The sequence below is a fragment of the Podarcis pityusensis genome (assembly GCF_964106645.2).
Source record: "Podarcis pityusensis genome assembly, chromosome: 14".
NCBI lineage: Eukaryota > Metazoa > Chordata > Lepidosauria > Squamata > Lacertidae > Podarcis > Podarcis pityusensis.
In genome coordinates, this window is record NC_138039.1 from 39,241,512 (window position 1) to 39,265,131 (window position 23,620).

The 23,620-nt window shown below is 45.4% G+C and overlaps 1 protein-coding gene across 5 annotated transcripts in view; it reads right to left on the minus strand.

The window, feature by feature from the left end:
* Nucleotides 1-338: 338 nt before the first annotated feature.
* The window catches only part of PDE8A (phosphodiesterase 8A), a 191,678-nt gene continuing 168,396 nt past the window's right edge, over nucleotides 339-23,620 (minus strand). For 3 of the 5 annotated variants that reach the window (XM_080980348.1, XM_080980347.1, XM_080980349.1), the window contains exons 13-22: nucleotides 23,153-23,223; nucleotides 21,592-21,756; nucleotides 18,538-18,586; nucleotides 17,117-17,252; nucleotides 15,385-15,583; nucleotides 12,248-12,465; nucleotides 10,371-10,503; nucleotides 6,383-6,550; nucleotides 5,481-5,610; nucleotides 4,210-5,266 (exon numbers count right to left, since the gene is read on the minus strand). In XM_080980348.1, coding sequence (XP_080836474.1) covers nucleotides 5,160-5,266; nucleotides 5,481-5,610; nucleotides 6,383-6,550; nucleotides 10,371-10,503; nucleotides 12,248-12,465; nucleotides 15,385-15,583; nucleotides 17,117-17,252; nucleotides 18,538-18,586; nucleotides 21,592-21,756; nucleotides 23,153-23,223 — 1,376 coding nt within the window. In that variant the 3' untranslated portion in view covers nucleotides 4,210-5,159. Of the gene's footprint in view, nucleotides 427-1,934; nucleotides 1,998-2,920; nucleotides 3,056-4,209; nucleotides 5,267-5,480; nucleotides 5,611-6,382; nucleotides 6,551-10,370; nucleotides 10,504-12,247; nucleotides 12,466-15,384; nucleotides 15,584-17,116; nucleotides 17,253-18,537; nucleotides 18,587-21,591; nucleotides 21,757-23,152; nucleotides 23,224-23,620 lie in introns of those variants that run through there. The other 2 variants (XR_013979216.1, XR_013979215.1) reach the window with 2 other exon arrangements.

Below are 23,620 nucleotides of genomic sequence, written 5' to 3' on the forward strand. Positions count from 1 at the left end.
TCACACTGCACAGTCCAGGAAAGTCTGAGACAGAGCTCAGGAATGCCCAGTTTGCACACACTGCTTTTTCCAGGTTAAAGGGGGCTTGAGGGCTGGGAGCTGACCCTCGCTTTGGGATGGGAAAATGTGTCAATTTCAGTTTGTCTCCCTTTTTTATTTTTCCAATCTTAAGTTCAGTCCTCATGTCCACGAGTTTGTGATCTCTTTGTTTTAAAAAATGCCCTCATTAAAATCCATCAGCATTTAAGCACTAATTTCTCCTAGCGTGCACATTTTTGTATGAAATTTTGCATAATAAACACCTTTTTTTTGCAGTCATTTTCCTTAATGTAATGCAGTTTTGCCAGTTGATTTCACTCATGCTTTAATGCACACTTTACCCTAGTTGATGCATGTATGTGCCCATTACTTGGCTGGAGAATGGCACTGCAAAAGCAACAATAAAATTTATTATTATTATTATTAGTAGTAGTAGTAGTAGTAGTATTAGTAGTAATAATAATAATATTTTTTTATTTATACCCCGCCCTCCCCAGCCAAGGCCGGGCTCAGGGCGGCTAACAAGCAATAATAAAAATAAGTTGAATCAATACAACTTAAAAACAAGATTAAAATACAACATTAAAACATTAAAATACAGCCTCATCACAGGAGGAGAAAGAAAAAAATAAAGAGGGGGAGGGAATCAAATTGACTCCAAGCCAAAGGCCAGGTGGAACAACTCTGTCTTACAGGCCCTGCGGAAAGAGATCAGATCCCGCAGGGCCCTGGTCTCATGAGGCAGAGCGTTCCACCAGGCTGGAGCCAGTGTTGAAAAGGCCCTGGCTCTGGTTGAGGCTAATCTAACTTCCTTAGGGCCTGGGACCTCTAGGGTGTTGCTATATATGGACCCTTAAGGTCCTCCGTGGAGCATACCAGGAGAGGCGGTCCCGTAGGTACGAGGGTCCTAGGCCATGAAGGGCTTTAAAAGTTAAAACCAGCACCTTAAATCTGACCCTGTACTCCACCGGGAGCCAGTGCAGCTGGAAAAGCACTGGGTGAATATGCTCCCATGGCAGAGACCCCGTGAGGAGCCTCGCCGCAGCATTCTGCACCCGCTGGAGTTTCTGGGACAGCTTCAAGGGCAGCCCCGCGTAGAGCGAATTACAGTAGTCAAGCCTGGAGGTGACTGTCGCATGGATCACTGTAGTACCCTGCCCATCTGACTGTGTTGCCCCAGCTACTCTGGGTAACTCCCAACAGGTGGCTCAGTTTCCAGAGAGGGAGTTGCTCTCATGGGAACTTGTATTGACCAATTTATAAGGTTAGATCAAAACAGTTAGATTTTTATATATCCATAAAAAACCAAACCCATGGATTGTATAAGAAGATGCTCTGAATAATCAGGGTTTTTAATTAAAAAAAAATCAATTTAAAGGCGCAACATTTGATTAATCTAACCAATAAATTGGTTAAAATCTGTTTTAGCATCTCCCAAGCTAAAATATAGCTGTGGGGGAAGGGAAATAATGAGGAATGGAAATATATTGCCCCCCAAACCCCCCTTCTGTTTAGGTATCTATAAAACCCAGAGCTCCCTTTGCATTTGGGTGCTATTAATATACATTAACTTCTAGAGAGATGGGAAGTTTTTGGCTTTTTCACCACAATGGGCGCCTTGACGTGATCAAACTGCATTTCCTGTATATTTTTCACCCAAGGAATGGAGATTAAGAATAAACAAACATTAGCAAAAAGTCAGGCTGGGTCAGAAGACACTTTGACATTTTGAGAACAAAGAAACAAGCATCTCCATGGTGTATTTTAACCCCCCCCCCCAAGAAAGGATTTAATTTCAGAGGTCTATGGAATGGCATAAAAATAAATAAAAGAAAATGTTTCAGAGGAATAGGCTAAAATGTTTGACACTTTGCAAGATATACGTTTAAACATACTTCTTCTGCTATCTTCCAGAATGCTTCCTCCAAATGTCAAAGGGATGGAAAGTTTACAAACCACTGGGGAATTAAAACATTTTTTTTTTTAAATCGCTATTTTAGTTTTCTTCTCCAGCACGGTGGGTGGGAAAAAGACATATTGAAGCACATTCCACCTGGGAACATTTTCCCTGCACCAGAGACACCCAAATTATGGAGAATTGTGCTGAGTGCACTGGGATGTCCCTTTTATTCTTCTCAAATGAAACTTGGACAGGAAAAGATATGGCAGATTGAAACCATATCTACTATACAGTTTGGAAAGTCTATCATCTGTTCACTGTGCATTTTGTATACCTCTGAAGGTATTGATGGCAAATTTTGCAGCCCTGGTCTGCTGCAAAAGGTATTTGCCATCACCGTGTCCATTTACCTGGCGTCATGAACTGGCAGGATAACGGGGAGGAAGATGAATAAGATCCGGCGAGGGGTGCAACTGGGACTGGAACACTGGAGCAAGCTGGGGTTTGGGAGAGGTTGGTGTTGGAAGTATTTACAGGGTGACGGAGGATGACGAGGGGCTGGGGGCCAGGACACAGGAACCAGAGCACCAGGCCCCATCACCAGAGGGGTCCCTGTCTTCATGATCATGACAGGCTCTGGGGCAAAGGGTGAGGCAATCCAAAAGGCTGAAGCAGCCAAGGGCCCACAACCCAGTTCCTTAGCTGGCCAGGTGGGAATCACTAGCTCTGTGATTCCTCAGCTAGAATAGGCTCAAAACAGGAGAAGGTCACATGTCTCCTCAACAACAGTTTAACAAGAAGGTACAGCAACTCGGGCTGTCAGTGGAACTTTTGCCATTGATGTCCCTACCATCTGTCAAGGCTATAATAAAAACTAGGTTGTGGGATATTGAACGCCGAGAACTAACAGTAGCAGCAGAGAAAACATGTCCCCCTCTTTATTTTCAACTTTCTTGGGCACATGAAACTAACCACAATTACCTTGAATTTCTGCTTAACCCTCAAGAAAGAAGGGCATTGTCGCTGGCCAGGTTTAATTCAAATCCATCAAACCTCCTTTGGGGAAGGTTCTCCGGCAGGGTGGAAGGAGAAAGAACTTGCCCATGTGAAGACCACCTGGTGGAAACCACATATGGTTCTCAATTGTAAACTATATGCTGATCTCTGCCAGCAATTTCTAGATCAACTCTATCCCCAAATGGAAACCAGAGTCGGAAGTCATACATTTTCTATTACTGGGGAATGATCAGGAGCCCACCAAGTTAGTGGCTAAATATCTCTATTTGGTTTTTCGTCGTCAAAATACACTGCAGACATCTGATCTCCCTGGAGACCTAGAGATGTGACGATAGACTGCTCTGCCTCCTTTCTTTTAGCAAATGTTTTGTGCCACTGGGGAAGTGGAAATTCTGTACTGATTTGTTTTGGATGTTTGTATGTAATGCCAATAAAAGATTTGATGATGATGATGTCTCCTCAAGCTCAGATGCTGCAATCAGAATGCAAATAGAAAAGGCAGCAGAGCTGAGGCATTGTGTCTGCTCAACTGCCCATGTTGATAGGCCTTGACTTGGACGTTCCTGGACCTCCCCAGGGCTGTGCTTTGGGTTTGACTTTGGATTGTATCCTGACTGCTGGACTTTGCTACTTGGATTGGCCCTGAACCTCCTTTCCTGACCCTCACAGGCGTTGGGTTTTGGACTTCACTTGTGCGGATCGACCCTCAAACTTTGAACCTGGCATACTGACTTGCTGCCAGGGGTTCAGAACACCTGGCGATAACAGGGTTTGACCTATAATAATAATAATTTATCATTTATACCCCACCCATCTGGCTGGGTTCCCCCAGCCACTCTGGGCGGCTCCCAATAGAATATAAAAAACACGATGTCTGGGTGTTAAAACATTAAAAACTTCCCTAAACACGGCTGCCTTCAGATGTCTTCCAAAAGTCAGATAGTTGTTTATTTCCTTGACATCTGGTGGGAGGGCATTCCACAGGGCGGGCACCACCACCGAGAAGGCCCTTTGCCTGGTTCACTGTAACCTCACTTCTCGCAGGGAGGAAACCGCCAGAAGGCCCTCAGAGCTGGACCTCAGTGTCTGGGCTGAATGATGGGGGCATTTTGAGTCTGTTGCTTTTGGTTTTACTACTAAACCAGGGCTTTGAGGATCACTGTCCCAACTCCAGTGTTGGGGAGTTCCAGCTACGGTCACAGTACAAGTTATATGACCAATGTCATTTCGTTTGACGGCTCTCCAATGAGACCTTTGATAAAAACTTATTTTAATTAACATAAAATTGAACAATATTTCAACATACACATCTATCCTTACAGTGCAATAAAAATGTATCCTCATTGTACGGCGTTTTGCATTATGAAAATAAAATGCGTAACGAGTATGAATCATGTAAATCTGTAATGCATCTAAAGTTGGCTTTGGCTTTTAAAGTCTTTATAAATTCATAGAAAATATTGAACATCTAACAAAATAAATAAAACATATTTTAATCAAAGATGTCTAACGATCAGCTTCAAAAGATTTGCAGGTTGGGTGGGTTCGTTTGTTTACATTTGCTACTAAACTCATTTTAAAGAGAACTGGCTCTCAGTAGTGCTCAGAAGTGAATGATTGCGCCTTCTGCAATGCGAAAAAATAGAGCTATGTCCGTTTTTCAGAAGATTCCCCCCTCCCAAAATCCTTCATAAAGGGTTTGCATGTCAAATATTATTCAATGTAACTCGGGGGTTTTTCCTTCCTTTAAGTGCTCATTAAAAAGTATCCTCATAACTGTTGAGACATTACCACCGATGGAGATGTCCGCCTTCACTTGTAGATGTGTTAAAATTGTCTCTTTTATAAGGAGGAGGCTATCTTCAAGCTTTGGAAATCTGGCATGAAGAGAATGCCAAAAATGTGAGACAAAACCAAAAAAAGGTTCGCTTTCAAACCCTCTTCAGTACAGACATTGCAGCAGTCCAGTGTAATTCAACTTGAAAGGCTCACTCAACACAGAGTCCCTAGGTGGGAGGTTGCCAAGAGTCCACTGCTGACCTCAAGACATTCTTAGAACGCTCAAGTTCTCCGAAGCTGTGTACAGGAAGGCCTTGCTGTAATACTGAAGAGACCAAAACAAATCTGAAAATGCATTCTCAAATGCAAGTTTGTAGGAACGCCTCCGGATGGGCAATGTTCACACCACCAAGAGGCCCGGTTGCTATTCGGGGGGAGGTCGGAGGGTCCGTAGCTTCCTGTCATCCAGCCCCTTCCAGTATTTGAAGTTGTTGTCTAGATGCTGCATCAGATTTGGAAGATCTGCAAAGGCTGGAGAAAAAAGGAAACAAAGTGCTTACGTTCCTGCGGAATAAGACAAGATGGGGAAGCTGTCCAATGGCTCTGAGCATTGCATGTTAGAGGCCTCTTCTTTGGGTTCAATTAATTCACAGATTTTCAACACAGTCTTGTTATTCTAAGCAAATCTTAATAGTATTCTGGATTGCCTACTGAGCAGCTGTCAAGAGGATAAGAGGTTACTTACCATCCCAAGCGTCAAACATGTCGGTGATGAAATAATCAATGAAGGATATTTGAGATTTGGGGATGCTACAAGTATTCCGGTCAAAAACAGGCATCACAACAGGCAATCCTTGCCTTTTCTCGTCATCTGTCTGAAAAATACCCCCCGCCCAAAAGAAACCCATTGTTATGACTGTTTTGTCTGTTATTGTTAATGAGCTCTCAACTTTTTATTTATTTATTTATTTATTTATTTGAGCATTTATAAGATGTTCTCTTGGCTAAAGAAATCAACACCAGAAGCAGTATACCGAAGCATATGAAAAATCAAGATTATTGCATAATCTTAGAAAGATGCAGAATCTTAAAATGGGTTGTGGTTGTGACCTGGTCTGAGAGTACACATAGATTGACTGCTTTCATTTGGGGGTGATTTCAGAACATGGAGGATATTATACTGAGCTAGGGTCAGAAATGAAGGGGGAGAAAGACACATCCACCTCCACATACCCTTAACCTCCTATGAAAATCATGTATTGTGTATCAACATTCATTCATTCATTCAATTTCTATGCCACTCACATGTGTTACAAAGAGGCTTTCATACAATAAATAATAACAGAGTAGAACATCACAATTGCAACACAAATTATATAAAACAATTAACAAATCATCCATAAAACAACCACCTTCTATAGAACACTATTAACCAAACAACTTAAAAATAGATTAAACAGCACGGCCACAAGAAAAGCCGTGTTATAAAGTTATTATAAAATTCACAAAGCATTACAGCACTCCTAATCCACAAAACAATATTGAAATTAACAAACTAACAACCAAAAACAAACTAAGCACTGTTGAATTTTTTCTCTCTCTCTTTTTCTCAGCTGAAATTTCTCCAGCTGGCCGTATCTCACCCACCTGTGCAAAATATTCCTCAGAGATGCGGCCTGCCCACTCGACACACTGCTCCAGGGGCCGACATGGGTTGGAAACATCAGCACACTTAATTAGCATGCGCTTGATCAGGATCCGGTTTTCGGGAGATGTGAGGACGGTTTTGATGGAATCGCTATCTCCGTTTGCACCCTTATCGAAAAGTTGACAAAAATGTACCATCAGCATCTGTGCAGGAACTTCAAAGGCATCACGTATAAACAAAGAATCTTGTGGGAACCTTAAACATGAACAGATTCATAGCGGCTTTAAAGGATCAAAATCTGCTTCGGATGCATGAACACACTTTCACACACATGGGTATTGAGGGAGAGGGAAAGGAACCTGCATGAACAGTAAGCTCAAGACGTCATGAAACTTTCAGGGAAGTTTTCAATGTTTGATGTATTGTGTTTTAATTTGTTGGATGCCACCCAGAGTGGCTGGGGCAACCCAGTCTGATGCATGGCATATAAACTATTATTATTAGTTTTACCATATTTTTTGCTCTATAAGACTCACTTTTTCCCTCCTAAAAAGTAAGGGGAAATGTGTGTGCGTCTTATGGAGCGAATGCAGGCTGCACAGCTATCCCAGAAGCCAGAACAGCAAGAGGGATTGCTGCTTTCACTGCGCAGCGATCCCTCTTGCTGTTCTGGCTTCTGAGATTCAGAATACTTTTTTTCTTCTTTTCCTCCTCCAAAAACTAGGTGCGTCTTGTGGTCTGGTGCGTCTTATAGAGCGAAAAATACGGTAATTTATTTATTTCACAAGCTTGATATACTGCTTGATTGTAATTAAGGTAAAAAGGTAAAGGACCCCTGGACGGTTAAGTCCAGTCAAAGGCGACTATGGGGTTGCGGTGCTCATCTCACTTTCAGGCCAAGGGAGCTGGAGTTTGTCCACAGACAGCTTTCCGGGTGATGTGGCCAGCATGACTGAACCACTTCTGGTGCAACGGAACACCATGGCGGAAACCAGAGCGTACGGAAACGCCATTTACTTTCCCGCTGCTGCAGTGCCTATTTATCTACTTGCACTGGTGTGCTTTTGAACTGCTAGGTTGGCAGGAGCTGGCACAGAGCAACGGGAGCTCACCCCATTGTGGGGATTTGAACTGCCAACCTTCTGACCGGCAAGCCCAAGAGGCTCACTGGTTTAGACCACAGCGCCACCTGCATCCTTTGATTGTAATAAAACTCATGGTGGCTTAGATAATAAAATAGTCAGTAGAAAACAACTATCTGAAACATTAAAAAAGTAAAAACATATGTTAAGAGTTATGTCAATCAATGTCAATCAAACATCTACCCTCCCCCGATCATCCAAACTTCATTTGTCAACTACTTCCCGCCCCCATATTTTCCCTCCCCTTTCATAAATTCAAATGGTTAAAGGATGGCTTTCATCCCATCTCTTGTCCATGAAAGCTTATGGGGGGGAAAGTGTGATTTCAAATGAAGCCAATGAGTATGGAATTAGGAAAGGCAGCTGTTTTTGGCCAATTTAGCCACTGAAAAAGTCTTTGATCCTGCGTGGAAGAGCCCAGCCATTCAGCCTGGAATCCAGAGTCTGGCCCTCTGCGCAGCATTGCCATTTGATCAAGTTTCCAAATGGCGCTTCAATGGGACCCCCATTGTTCATCAAGGACCAACTGCTGAGATGACCAAAGGAACTGGGGCTTCAGTTCTCGTTGCGCTGACTTCAAAATACTTGGGCCTGATCCAACTTCTCGCTGAATGAATGGAAAGATTTCAAGGGAAGCTCAAAGGAGCCCTTTGTGAAGAAGCTAAAAACAGCCACCTCCTGCACAGTTGTGTACAAAGGGCAGCAGACTCGGAGGAAGCCTCCAACCCACAATGTAAAAGTAAACACATTAAGGGACGAGCAGAGTAGCCAGGGACCTCAGTTTCCAGCTTTTTCGTCCTTTAGCAGCATAGATGTCCTTTTTAACTGCAAGGAGAAAGTGCTTTCTTTGGTGGGGATGCACAGTGTTTGTGTGTGTGGGTTGTGTCAAACCACAACAAAACCAACCCATCGGAACTGGCAAGTTATTTGTTGGAACATGCCAAATCTCTGCTCTCAAAATCCCGAAACTGTTCCTCTCAGCCGCTTTGCAAGGAAGACAGATGGAGGTGTGAATAAATGAAAAGGGCAAGCCAATTGCAACTGCAAAGTGAGGAGAGACCTAAAACGGCACTTATAAGAGAATGTGGTACAGAAAAGAAAATAAGACTTTTTTTAAAAAAAAAAGGCATGAAAAACCCAGCAGCAAATGTGATCTATTTGCCCTTATCCAACGGCTGCTTCGTATCCTTACCCTTTTAAAATGTGTGCATACAAAAAAAGTTTTATATATGGAGGAAAGGTGAAACTTACAGCTCTCTCTAAAGGACAAGAGGCAACATGATGGAAGTGTGCAAAAATTATTCATGGCCCTGGAGGAAGAGAAATTTTTCTCCCTCTCCCATGATACTAGAATTCAGGGATGTCCACTGAAGCTGAATATTGGAAAATTCAGGAGACATAAAATAAAGCACTTCTTTATAGGGTGCATAGCTAAAACGATGGAATTACTGTTAGCCACCAACTTGGATGGCTTTAAAAGAAGGTTAGGCAGATTCATGGAGGAAAAAGGCCATTGCTGGAGCTGTGGACTAAACCTCTAAGCCTCTCGGGCTTGCCGTTCAGAAGGTCGGCGGCTTGAATTCCCGCAACAGGGTGAGCTCCCGTTGCTCTGTCCCAGCTCCTGCCGACCTAGCAGTTTGAAATCACACCAGTGCAAGTAGATAAATAGGTGCCACTGCGGAGGGAAGGTAAACAGTGTTTCTGTGTGCTCTGGCTTCCGTCATGGTGTCCTGTTGTGCCAGAAGCGGTTTAATCCTGCTGGCCACATGACCCAGAAAGCTGTCTGTGGACAAATGCCAGTTCCCTCGGCCTGAAAGCGAGATGAGTGCCGCAACCCCGTAGTCGCCTTTGACTGGACTTAACCATCCTTGGGTCCTTTACCTTTACCTACTAACCACAATGGCTATATTCATCTCCGCTGGGAGAATGCCTCTGAATCCCAGTTCTTGGGAATCTCAAGGAGAGGAAAAGCTGTTGCACTCAAGTCGTGCATCTTAGGCATCTGCTTGACCACTGGGAGTAGTGGACTCCAGACCAGATGGGCCACCCAGCAGCCCCTTCTTTCTTAGGGAAAAGATCTCTCCTTACCAACAGGCTAGCTTTCCACAAGCTAATACATGGCCATTTAGATAAGGGCCATTCACAAACCTCCTTCCAGGATGCTGGACTAGATGGGTCGTTCAGCGGCAGTGTCCTTTTGCTCTCATGCCAAGAAGGATGGGACAGGGGCGAAGCAATGGTGGGGGCATAGCCCCAGGGGCATGGTTTTGAGTGGGGCGCAAACCACCTTCATTCTAGGATGCAGTAAAGTCCCCTGGAAACTGTACCACATACCTCCCTCTCTCTCTCTCTTAAAAAACAACATTTGTTTTGCATAATAATACAGTGGTACCTCGGGTTAAGTACTTAATTCGTTCCGGAGGTCCGTTCTTAACCTGAAACAGTTCTTAACCTGAAGCACCACTTTAGCTAATGGGGCCTCCTGCTGCCGCCGCACAGTTCTGTTCTTATCCTGAAGCAAAGTTCTTAACCTGAAGCACTATTTCTGGGTTAGCGGAGTCTGTAACCTGAAGCGTATGTAACCCGAGGTACCACTGTAATAGTAATAATAATAGTAGTAGTAATAATAATAATAATAATAATAATAATAATACTACACTGGCTTCTTGGCTAGAAATAGGGAAAATCCTGAAAGATGTATAGGAGAAAGGATTTGCCTAGATGTCATTCTGCTCCTCAGGAAGCAGCATGAAATTTGCAGGCCAATTAGCTCCCAAATTAAGTAATAAATTAACATCCACTTGCAGCTTTCGCATCTCCTTGCCTTCCCCGGAGAGCCTCTTACCCCGTTCTCTTCAAGCGCTGCCAGCGGCTTGTTGATGCTGTTGACAAACTTGTTGACGTGCTCAAAGTGCTTGGTCATTTCTGTGGCCAGGACCATGTCGATAATGGCCTGCCGGAGGGTTCGGTATTCATTCCTGCGTAAAGAAGGGATGTGTGGGATATGCATGGGCTCAAGGCCATCTTGTTTAGATTCTGACTGAAAAGGTTTCTGATTGAAAACTTGGGAACAATCCGAACAACACGCAGAGCTTTATAGTTTACTAGAGCTGTCAACCAATTAAAAAAATTTCAGTCTGTTAATCCTTTGCGTTTTGAACCACTTACCGTATTTTTCGTTCTATAGGGCGCACCGGCCCATAGGACGCACCTCGTTTTTTGGGGGGGGAAATGAATAAAAAAAATTATTCCCCCCCCCCGCCGCGGCTGCCACCCCAAGCCTCGCTTGCTTCGGGCGACAGGCTGCCGCCCCAAGCCTCGCGCGCTCGGCGGGACCTCCTGCCGGGCGCGCAAGGCTTGCAGACACTCGCCCGAAGCACGGGGAGCCCTCCGGAGGGCTCCCCGTGCTTCGGGCGACAAACTGCCGCCTGAAGCCTCGCGCGCTCGGCGGGACCTCCTGCCGGGCGCGCAAGGCTTGCAGACACTCCCCCGAAGCACGGGGGGCTCCCCGTGCTTCGGGCGACAGGCTGCTGCCCCAAGCCTCGCGCGCTCGGCGGGACCTCCTGCCGGGCGCGCAAGGCTTGCGGACACTCGCCGGGGCTGCAGGCTGCTGCCTGCAAGCCTTGTGAGCCCGCGGGAACTCCCACCGGGCTTGCAAGGCTTGCTGATAGCTTCCTGAAGCCTGGAGAGCCAGAGGGGTCGGTGCGCACCGATGCCTCTCGCTCTCCAGGCTTCAGCGAAAGCCTGCATTCGCTCCATAGGACGCACACACATTTCCCCTTCATTTTTGACTTTAAAAGGAACTGCATTCTAACTAATTCTCCGGATAGTTTTTTTTTTAAAACCCTATTTCAACAACAGAACCAGAACAACAGCACCAGTAATTCAAATTCAAACGCTCCTGAAATTGACCCCTTTTGATCCATCCACTAGAATTTTAGTGGATGACTCGAAAACTATAAAGTAAGTTGATAAATCTAAAACTAAATTTTGCTGCTTAAATGTGCAGGCTATCAATGAAGGAGACTTCTCAAGGCTATAGTACAGTGGTACCTCGGGTTAAATACTTAATTCGTTCCGGAGGTCCGTACTTAACCTGAAACTGTTCTTAACCTGAAGCACCACTTTAGCTAATGGGGCCTCCTGCTGCTGCCGCGCCGCCAGAGCACGATTTCTGTTCTCATCCTGAAGCAAAGTTCTTAACCTGAAGCACTATTTCTGGGTTACTGGAGTCTGTAACCTGAAGTGTCTGTAACCTGAAGCGTATGTCACCCGAGGTACCACTGTACTCCAGAATGCAGGTGGGGAATATGTGTGAATGCCTCTCTCGCCATATCAAAATTTCCTTGCATGTGGAAAGTTAGCACATGGGGAGAACCCTTTTCCTGAAGTTCTAGCTTTCCACATGCAGGGAAGGGTGGAAGTGTTTTTCACTGGGAGGCAGTTCAATATGTGATCCTCCCCTTCATTAGGGAGTGGCATAGCCCCTAAAGGTCTGTACCCAAGTGCTTTTTCCTGACCATCCAGATCAGCCCTTAGGTTTATGAGATCTTAGGGAGCTGTTTCACAACCCTTCCTACCAGACCTCCAATATGTATATCACCCTCCAATGCCGGTTTTTGTCTGGTGCGTTGCCTTGCCGTTTCCTTTTCGACAACATCACTTCAAGGTATGTAGAGACTATAGCCTAAGCATGGCAGATCCCCCGTTTTGAAAACACACCTCTCCATGTTTTTAAAAATATTGCATTTATCGTCCCGTGTGGTGATCTGGAAGGCCAAGGCGGCATGATGGCTCTCCAACACTGCTGTGTCGTTGTACAAAATGGCCAGCTCACTTCCTGCATTGCACAGGAAGGAATTTGTTCGGCCGGGATGATCCACATCATGAACAGTGGCAGCAATCAGAGCAGCAACTTCATCAATGGGATCCAAGGTTTGCTGGGGGGGGGGGGAGACAAAGATGAGAAGGATGTTTAGTAAGGTTCCCAAGAGACCACTGGGCTTATCCTGCATCTAGAATGAATGTTTCTACTTTTATGTCAAACTCTCCCAGCGTGCAGAAAGTTAAGTCGTAGGGGAAATGCTTACTTCTAACCGACTTAGCTTCTTCACACCAGGCTGTTTAGAAGAGATTTAGTCATTGCTTCCCCCACAAAATCCTAGAAACTTTAGTTTGCTAAGGGTGCTGAGAGTTATCAGGAGACCCCCTTTCCCCCCTCACAGAGCTACGGTTCCTAGAGTTCCCTGGGAAGAGGGGCTGGTTGCTAAACCACTCTGAGAAATGTAGCTCTCAGACCTTCCACCTGTCCCTATTTTCCAGGGACAGTCCAGGATTTATAGAAGCTGTCCCAGTTTCTGATCTGATCCCAGAATGTCCCACTTTTCTTTAAAAAGGTAAAGGGACCCCTGACCATTAGGTCCAGTTGTGGCCGACTCTGGGGTTGTGGCGCTCATCTCGCTTTATTGGCCGAGGGAGCCGGCGTACAGCTTCCGGGTCATGTGGCCAGCATGACTTAGCCACTTCTGGCAAACCAGAGCAGCACATGGAAATGCTGTTTACCTTCCCGCCAGAGCAGTACCTACAGTGGTACCTCAGGTTACTTAATTTGTTCCGATTCGAACCGCCGAACTTCTGATCGGCAAGCCCTAGGCTCTGTGGTTTAACCCACAGCGCCACCTGCGTCCCTGCCCATGAGCTAGGATGGCATTAAAAGAGATTTGGACAAATTCATGGAAGATAGGGCTGTCTGTGGCTGCTATCTGCATAGCTATGCTGTTCCTCCACTGTCAGAGGCACTATCCCTCTGTCGGCCTGTTGATGGAAACCACAAGAGGGAAGAGTGTTCATGTGCCCAGTTCCTGCTTGCAGGTTTCCCAAAGGCATCCTGGTGGTTGCTGTGAGCACAGATTGCTGGATTAGATGGGCCAATAGCCTCCTCCAACATCCTCCTCTGGTGTTCTTACAGTGTCAAAACCATGTCAAAAGCTATAACAAAGGCAGCATTTTTTCATCTCCACCAAGCTAAGCAGTTGGCTCCTTACCTCTCTCGCCCTGACCTAGCCACTGTGATCCACGCAACAGTCACCTCCAGACTTGATTATTGTAACTACTCTATGTGGGGCTGCCCTTGAGACTGACCCAGAAACTCCAGCGGGTGCAGAATGCCGCAGCAAGACTCCTTACAGGGTCCTTGCCACGGGATCACATTCACCCAGTGCTATACTAGCTGCACTGGTTCCCGGTGGGGTACAGGATCACGTTTAAGGTGCTGGTTTTAACCTTTAAAGCCCTATACGGCCTAGGACCCTTGTACCTACGGGACTGCCTCTCCTAGTATGCCCCGCGGAGGACCTTACGGTCTTCAAATAAAAATATTTTGGAGGTCCCGGACCGCAGAGAGGTTAGGCTGGCCTCAACCAGAGCCAGGGCTTTTTTTGGCTGTGGCCCCAATCTGGTGGAACACTCTGTCACAAGAGACTAGGGCCCTGCGGGACTTGACATCTTTCCGCAGGGCCTGCAAGACAGAGCTGTTCCACCAGGCCTTTGGCCAAGGCACAGTCTGACCCCCTCCTTTGGTGATCCTCACAGAACTCTAGCCCATGGTTGCCATTTGATTTTGAATTGATTTTAGAATATTGATTTTAGAATGCTGTGTTACTTTTATTGCTGTTAGCTGCTCTGAGCCTGGCTTCAGCTGGGGAGGGCGGGATATAAATAAAAATTATTATTATTATTATTATTATTATGAACGCAAGCTGTCTAGTGTGCATGTGTGCATACGTATGTGAATTATGCAACACTGGGGCTGTGCATGTCAAAGTTGGTATCTCCAATCAGAAGAACCAAATAACAGATGATGGGGAGGCCCCTTCTCAGCCCGAGACCCTAGAGAGTCACTACGTCAATTCTGAGTTAGGTGGACAAACTGGTCTGGTCTCTTCTTGTAATGGACTGGTTGGGTGCAGAGCAGTGGAAGAAGGCACTAGCTGGGGAACCCCCAAGGGAAGAAGGCTTCGGGGACTGGTGGTAGGACCACAATGCGTGATCCGAGGGAGAAGAGGGAGCAGCCAGGGAAGAGGAGGTGTCGGAAGCTGAAGATGCAACAGGGTTTAGTGAGCGGGAAGAGGCTGTGGCAGAGGGCAGCCCAGACTCAGAGGCAGGAGAGGAGCGAGGCTAGGAGACAGAGATAAGACAGGCCGCTGAAGAGTCCAGGGAGTCTTCCCCTCTTGCTGCAACCAGCTCCTCTCCCTGCTGGTCTCCCAGAACATGCAGAGCAGAGAAACAAAGAGAGCAGAGCAACAAGATACAAGACGAAGGAGCCTCAGGTTGCTGAGGAAGGACCTGGGAAAGGAGGAGTCTTACGAGAGCAGTGGGAAGGCAGTTCTCGCAACTGCCTCATTGGGGCAAGACCCACTGGGAAGGGTTGCTGTGACCACCAGGACTGAGCTGTTTTGTTTCTTTGAATAAGGAGTTAACTTTGCTGATATTGGATGCTTTATTGTTGACCTACACCAGACTCCAGCGTCTGATGGTTTCCTATCAGTGAAGACTGGCATATCAGGGCAAGTGGGGTGCTGCCCCACCAACCTCAATCTGCTCCCCACACCTGCTTGTCTTCTGACTTACATCCAGCCCAGGGGGGGTAGCTCTGCCTGTCAGCTGCCTTCTCCTTAAGGTTTCCTTTGTGGAAGTCAGGATGGAGGGGAAACTGGAATTATATAGCTCTGCCTCTGTCTGTTGTTAGCTCTGCCTCTGCCTACGGGTGGGTTGCTTGCCTTCCGCCCCACCAGCCCCATGGGCACCAGCCACCACTGGTCCCCCTTCCTTCCACCTCTCTCCTGAGAAGCTGTCCTTACTTTGACCCTTTCCTTGGAAAGGAAATAGGCCGTGGCATGAAGCACATCAGCAGAGTGAGTCGAGTTGTGGTAGGAGTTGGACGAATGATAGTTGGCTTCGATGACTTGCAGCCATGATCGCAGGGTCGACTCTGAGCAATTGAGGAACTCGCAGATCCGAAAGCGGGCAAACATTTTGAGACCAAGGTAAACTAAAGGCCTGAAGGGGTGGGGTGGGAAGAGAAACAGAAAGAAAGAAGTTCAACGAAATTGCCCTGAAAGGAGAATCGCCGTCAACATTATCAGAATGGTAAAAGCTGGGGATGGTAACATAAAGAGAACCCTGCAGGATCAGGCTACTCTCAAGGATCCTGTTCCCAAAGTGGCCAATGAGACACCTTAAAGCAGGATCTGAGCAAAAGAGCATTCTTCTGACTTGTGATTCCCCAACAGCTGCTATTCAGGCTGTGAGAAGTGAAATCAGAACACGAGAGCAGCCTCTGTCCAGCTGTTGTCTAAAGGCAGAAATAGCCAGAGAAATATTGCTGTTCATGTACATTTTATTCAGACGTGGGGAATACTGTCTTAGTTTTCCTGACTGTAATATTAGGGCTTCCGTCTTGTTTTCTCACATTCCTTACCCATTGCAGTACCTGTTCTGTTGTGGAACTGCAGCTTTTTGAATGAGATACCAGCATGATGCACTAAATTTCACTGATAGCAGTGGGTGCGCTGCAAAACAGCAATGGATGTCACTGGACAATGTCGCTATTCTCCTGTGTTTTCTGCACATGTGTGTTTCTGTTCCTCCATTAAAACAGCAGGAAAAAACTACATGCTGGTATAATGCCCCAAATTTCATCACTTTACTCCTGTAATTTTCCAGGTTGAGGGGGCTACAAATGGATTTTTTCTGGAATCCAGTGATATGGAAATGAGTGCTAAACATGCACTACATTTCACAAGTTTTCCAGAAGTGGCTTTTACATCATGTGAAAACTGAAATATAATGCAGACATGAACAGTTAGGGAGGTGTTGGAGAAATGGAATAAGTTGCCGCATGAATACAGTCTTAGTCTCAAAAATAATGCAACTATCTTGAAATAAAACTTCCATTGCGCTACGACTGGCAAAGGGCTTATGAATGAAACTTTAGGGTAGGCACTAACTACTAAGGTCCTGCAGGCTAAATCTGGCCTATAGGATGCTATCAGATAGCCCTGGGTCAAGCGCTGAGCTCCCATTAAGCAGAGTGAGATTGCCTGCCTCAGTTGGAAAATCTTAAACACTGTAAAAAGTTTATTGCTGTATTCCTGCCACCAGGGTGAACTAGGGAGATGCCATCTTGGATTTCTGCCTCAAGCGCCATAGCATCTTGGGCAGCCTCAGCCTTTGACAACATGTCTCTAGCACATTAAATTAAGCCAAGGCAGGAAGTGTCTATTCTGGATGGGAAACAGAGGAAAAACAGGGTCTCAGCACAGCAAATGTTCTCCCCTTACTTCTTTGGGACTAGGTTGGCCAGGGTTTTAAAAGTCACATCGAGCATCACTTTTTTATGTTTCAGATTACTTATTTTCAGACTGCAAAGCAGTTTAGAACAGTGTTTCCCACACTTGGGTCCCACAATCCCCATCAACCATGACCACGGGTCCTGCCAACTAGGGATGATAGAAGTTGTAGTCCAAAAACAGCTGGAGACCCAAGTTTGGGAAACACTGTTCTTTTTGTTTTACTTGCTTGACAACAAACCTTTTATGGGTTGCTGCTTCCAATTCAAAGATGTTGAAGTCCCAGTATTCCTCGTTTTCCATTGCTTCTGCTATCCTTGGTGGTATGTCATTAAGGGAGATGGGCGAAATTAAACTGCCTGGGACCTGATGAGTTTCTATGGGAGAAAACAAGACAGTGGGAGGAAATTATAAAGCATGAACTGGCCTCTGGCATCAGCTTCGGGATCAAAGGCTGCACCTCCTACTTCCTATAAATAAATGAAAAAACCCTGAGAGAAAGAGCAAGGCAAACCTGACCCCATCCAACAAACAGAGAAGGCACATCTGCAGGGAACTCTGCTCCCTCCACCCTCCAGCTGCTGGCTGTCTTCAGACCACAGAGTTGACAGGAAGCAACCTCTGTATCTGTCTGTCAGCCAGAAGAGCTCAGGACTGCAAGGTTTTCAGGGGCTGCCAACTATTTCTGGACCTCTGAGCACAACTGGTTTTTTGGAGTGAGTGTCGTGAGCTCCAACACCTCTGAGAATTTACCTCTGTGTTTCCCTAGATCAGCTCCCTGCAACCCAACCCTGCCAAGAGACAGAAACAGATAGTGCGCACAAACCCCACTTTTCCAATGGGTCTGGGTAAAAATCACATAAGAGTTGAAAGAGGAAGTGGGAAAGAGTGTCCCTCTTGCAACTTCCTTCTCTATGTATTTTTCAAGGGAGAAGGGGGAAGGGAGTGGAGATCTCAGAGCCCATGTGGGCAGCAGGGGAAGATTACAAGGCAGCCACAACATTCAGGGGCACCATGTTGGCAGCCCCTGGTGTATACTTTGTAAACAGCTGAGATTATGCAACCCTCAAAAATGGGTGCCTTTCAAGTTTTGTCTCCTATCTACAGATTGTGAGCCTGCAAATCACTTTTAATCTCAGCACAGGTGCTTCAGAAGTAATGAATGAATGAATAAAACCAATACAGATTTAACTGATAAAGCGTCCATAGGCTTTCTGGAATAAGCTCATTGTGTGCAACCACTTCCCTAATTGTTAGTTATAGCAGTAATTGCACAGTCATACCTCGAGTTGAATGTGCTTCAGGTTGAGCGCTTTTGGGTTGCGCTCCGCGGCAATCCGGAAGTAACGGAGTGCGTTATTTCTGGGTTTCGCCGCTCGCGCATGCGCAGATGCTCAAAATGACGTCACGCGCATGCGCGGAAGTGGCAAAACGCGACCTGCGCACGTGCCGTTGCATCTTACGTTCCATTCAGGCTGTGAAGGGGCTCCGGAACGGATCCCGTTTGCATCCCGAGGTACCACTGTACAATAAACTACACAAATTCTTTGTTTAAAATAATATTTGGTTGTATTTTATAAAAGTTTATAAAATGCATTTTATAAAAGTCACCAATTCTAGAACAGATAAAGAAAATGCATACTTTGCGATGAGAAGACTTACGTTTTGCTGATAATATATACTCATTCCCTGATAATCTTCGTAGGCCATCCTATTTAAGAAAGAGTTGAAAATAGCAAATGGGGGGGAATTATTATATATAAATTTACTGTTCCAGATGCACATGGGGAAGAAAGTGCTTGGAGTACTAGGTTATTTCCATCTTTGCCCTACTCAGAGTAGATCCAATGAAATAAGTAGACATGACCTCAATTTTAATGGAGCTATTTTGTGTAAACCTTTGTTGGATGCAACCCATGGAGTGGAGCAGTCATTCTGGCTGAATTGGCCATATTTCACTGGTCCTAAAAGAGGTATGCTCATCATCAGTTGATTTATGGGTACAATATAAGATGCTGGGGAGGGAGGAATTCGATATAGCTGGCATTTAAAGCTGAATTTATGAGATCTGCACTTTCTGAAACAATATGAGAGCCGAACCACAGCCATCTTTCGAAATTCAGACTTATCCAGATTTTGCAAGGGAGTTCTCCAACCACACAATGTTTAGAAAAATGCATGTATTAGGGGAAAGTGTGCATAAAAAATGAACGTATTAGTGAAAAAGACATACAAAAATGCTTTACATTAGGAGAAATTGCTTGCAAAGACGCAGACATTAGTCAAAACTGCATACAAGAATGTGTCCATTAGGAAAAATTTGTGCTAAAATGCTGAAGGCATGAGGATTTTTTTCAAAAAGTGGCTGCGGAATGTAGAGAACTAAATTGAAGACAGGGAAAAATGAGGAACCAAGAGAACCCAAATGGTCAGATCCTTCCATCCCTAATGTTGAATTTAAGCTTTAAAGCTGCAAACGGACTTAGCCATGCCTAGGTAAAGGTAAAGGACCCAAGGATGGTTAAGTCCAGTCAAAGGCGACTATGGAGTTGCAGCACTCATCTCGCTTTCAGGCCGAGGGAGCCGGTGTTCGTCCACAGACAGCTTTCTGTGTCATGTGGCCAGAAGGGCTAAACAACTTCTGGTGAAACGGAACACTGTGACGGAAACTAGAGTGCACGGAAATGCCGTTTTACCTTCCCGCCGCAGTGGTACCTATTTATCTACTTGCACTGGTGTACTTTCGAACTGCTAGGTTGGCAGGAGCTGGGACAGAGCAATGGGAGTTCACCCCATCATGGGGATTCGAACCACCGACCTTCTGATCAGCAAGCCCAAGAGGCTCAGTGGTTCAGACCACAGCGCTGCCATGCTTACTGAAACAACGCCTTCTCCCCAGAGTCACACTGTGGCTCAAGGAGCTCGTCCCTTGTGTGAAATTCCTGACAGCGGGACTGGGCAAGGGATGAGGCAGCCTAGAAACTAGCATTGTGGTTTGAACCCCACCAGGTGAGTTGCTTCTGCACTCTAGGCCCACTGAAATCACTGGGGCTTATATTCGTCGTGACTAACACAAGCCCCATCGATTTCAAAGGGACCTTAACGACAAGTGCACCCAACCTTCGGACTTCAAGCTGAGTGCAAAGGTAATACACTCAAGCTGCAGGAAGCTGCAGCTGGTCTGTCTGCATCTGGCTTCTATTTTAAGAACAATAAATCAATTAGTCTGGAGCTTTGTGACTTAAGAGGGGACAGCTGCCTGGCTCTTAACAGCTGCTTGACACTTCCTCCAAAAGCACATGACTGCAAAACAAAGCTCTTGTGCACCTTCCAGAATCAACAAGGGGGGTAGACTTGATCCACCACCATGAAAAACAGTTTCTTGAGCACTTTGTTATCCATTAACACGCTTAACATGAATGCACTCCTCATTCACTGAAAGCCAGTCCTCTCTCTTATGAAGCCCTTGTTTCACTAGAGAAGCCTGCGAAATTCAATCTTAGCGCAATCTGGTGTGAGCTGACGTAATTCTTTGTGCACACCCCAAACACCCCAAGACTAACAGTGCAGGTTGGAACCAAAGCTGTAAACCCAACTCCACTTACTTGGGAAAAAGCCCCACTGAATTCAGTAGGTTTTACTTCTGAGGAGACATGCTTGACATTGTTACCCACCGGCTTTCACACTTCCTTAATCTTTGGACACAGTCCTCAGCTCAAATAACATATCAAAACACATTTCAAAATGCATTTTTCCAGAGAAAATTCATCAAGAAATGTGTATTTTATGAGAAGATGTGTTCAAAAACAAATCTTCAAACGCAACTTTACATGCATTTTTTTTTTTAAAAAAAATATATCAAAAATATCATGGATTAATGCAGAAACGGGACCCCGCCAACTTACGTGTGAACACATTTGAAAAGAACCCATGCTAAAAAAATATTTATTCATTCGCTGTGGGTTAAACCACAGAGCCTAGGACTTGCTGATCAGAAGGTCGGCGGTTCGAATCCCCGCCATGGGGTGAGCTCCCGTTGCTCAGTCCCTGCTCCTGCCAACCTAGCAGTTTGAAAGCACGTCAAAGTACAAGTAGATAAATAGGTACCGCTCTGGCGGGAAGGTAAACGGCATTTCCGTGCGCTGCTCTGGTTCACCAGAAGCGGCTTAGTCATGCTGGCCACATGACCCGGAAGCTGTACGCCGGCTCCCTCGGCCAATAAAGTGAGATGAGCGCCGCAACCCCAGAGTCGGCCACAACTGGACCTAATGGTCAGGGGTACCTTTTACCTTTACTAACAACCAAACAATAAAGGATACATCTGCATTATAAACTGAAACCCCATTTCACACCAGCTTAACTGTCATTACCTCCCCCAGAGAATCCTGGATACTGTAGTTTTGTGAGGTTGCTGGGTAATCTCCCCTAACCACAACCCGCCAAGCCACCTCCCCAAGGTTTCCTTGTGAGAAAGCCATGACAGTTAACCTGGTTAGGCTCTTCAGGATTGTTGGGCCTCACTGTCATGTGTTTTTTATCTGCCACGAATTTTATCTGTCATGACTTTCTTTGTTGAAGAAGTTCCAAAGGATTTCTGAGGCACCCCAGGGTTCCCCATAATACAGTGTTTTTTAAAAAATAAAAAAATACCATATCCCACCACACTGGCTCACTTAAGGTTCAGACAACATTAATCAAGAAGCAGATTCTACTTACTGTCATCAAACCTCCAACAAGGTCACTCGTATGTGGGTCTTCATCTTTCGTCCCAAGTTGTGGAGAATACAATTCAGTGGTCCTCAAGATCTCAAGAACTCGATCTAAGGCTTCAGCAACCGGCATGGGACTACTTTCTTGTGCAGCATTGATAATATTTATTACCTAGGTTGAAGGAAAGATTTCAACAAGCAATTCAAGAAGTCAGATTTGACTGTCAAAAGCACAGGAACATAGGAAGCTGTGTTAGAGTCAGAGACGATTGGTCATCTAGCTCCATATTGGCTATAGTGACCTCATTCAGACGTAATGCTAAACTATGGTTTAGACAAGTATCCCTTCCCCCAAAAATGGAACCCTCTAGATGTTTTGGACTACAACTCCCATCAGCCCCAGTCAATATGGCCAATGGGCAGGGTTTATGAGAGCGGTAGTCCAAAATATATTGAGGTCATCACATTGGGGCATGCTGGTTTAGTTATTTGAATCAATCTCAGTGTTTTCTGCTCTCCTCTGATTCACCCACAAGATCAGAAGCTTTCCCTTCCATTTTTAAATAACAGCAGTTTAGCGTTATGCCAAAACTCAGACAAAGTGTGTTTCATCTTAACGATTGTTTGTCGTAACTTTGAACTTTGGTTTTTGAAACTGACTTGTCTCATTAAACCAGTTAACCACATTGAACCCTGTTTGTATAAATATTACAGCCAAAGTCCTTGCTTGTGGTCAGAAAATATTAGCAGTCAGCACAGCAGAAAACTGAGTTCTTACTAACTTGTGGTAACAAAAAATATAACTGCAAAAGTAGTTCATTTTGCACTTGTAATAGGAGACACGACTGTGTGGCTCATGTAGGCTTGCTCTTGTCTGTAGCGAAAAACCATGTGTCGTGGTCCTGGTCTTGGAGCTGGAGGAGAAGGAGGGGGCGTTCCAAGGCCATTCTTTGAATATCTGGATGAGGTGCTTGGCTCTGAGGCTGGTGCTGACTATCAGGGTTCACTGAAGGTTGACAGTGGCCCACTGAACACCACGTTCAGGGTCTCCTAACACCAAGTATGCCCACAGCCCCCTTCCCCAGAGTCTAAGGAACTGTGTGTCTCCTACATTATGGCGCTGGTCCAATAGTGCAGGCAGCACACCAAGCTAGAGAGTAAAGGAGAAATGTCCACTTTCAGGCCAAAGGGTTGGCCTGAGCCTGCAGTTCTCCAACCAAGAGGACAGAGCATAAAAGATGGTTTGGAGACAGAGGCTCAAAAGGCCTTAGTTCACCTCCAGCCATCAGAGAACGTTGCTCATTTGGAGCTGTCCTTGGTGCTACAGGCCTGTCTTCCTCCATCACGCTACATGGGTTCATTGTCTGGACCAGGACAGGACACCATGGTTTCCTATTACTTCTATGTGGCCTTTGGCTGCATATAGCAGAACATTTCCCCCATGTAAACCCATGGTAATATGTGGGGGGCCGGTGTAGGAGCATGGTAGTTTTGTAAGGGGAAAAGGCAAATTCCTAGGGAAAAATGAAGCCATTGGATCTCAATGAACTCAAACGGTAGTGTCTCACCTTGGTAATGGGTGCTTCAATAGTCATGGAATGTATTCTGGCCATAGAGGAATGCCTTCTCTGTGAACTGCCTATGCAGAATAAAGTGGAATAAAATTAGTGGACAATGTTAACCTATCACAAGCTGCTTCTTTTTTGAACCAGAAGGTCTCCAAAGCAGCTTACATTTTAAACATGCGATAGAAATAATATTAACATTTAGCATCAAAGGCACATAAAGTACATAACACACACACACACATCCAGCAACCTACAGCATAAAAGCTTGTATGTTTTACTGCCTTCCTCAAAGAGGCTGCATTGAGATTTCATGATAACCCAATTTTCCCATTTTCTTCAACACATATATATTATTATTTTTTCAAAATTAGACGATCATGTTTCACATGAACTAAACAAATGAGGTTAGAGGGGGGAAATGAGAGAACTTGAAGCTCACAAACAGAATGTTTGTTTTGGGTATAAAGG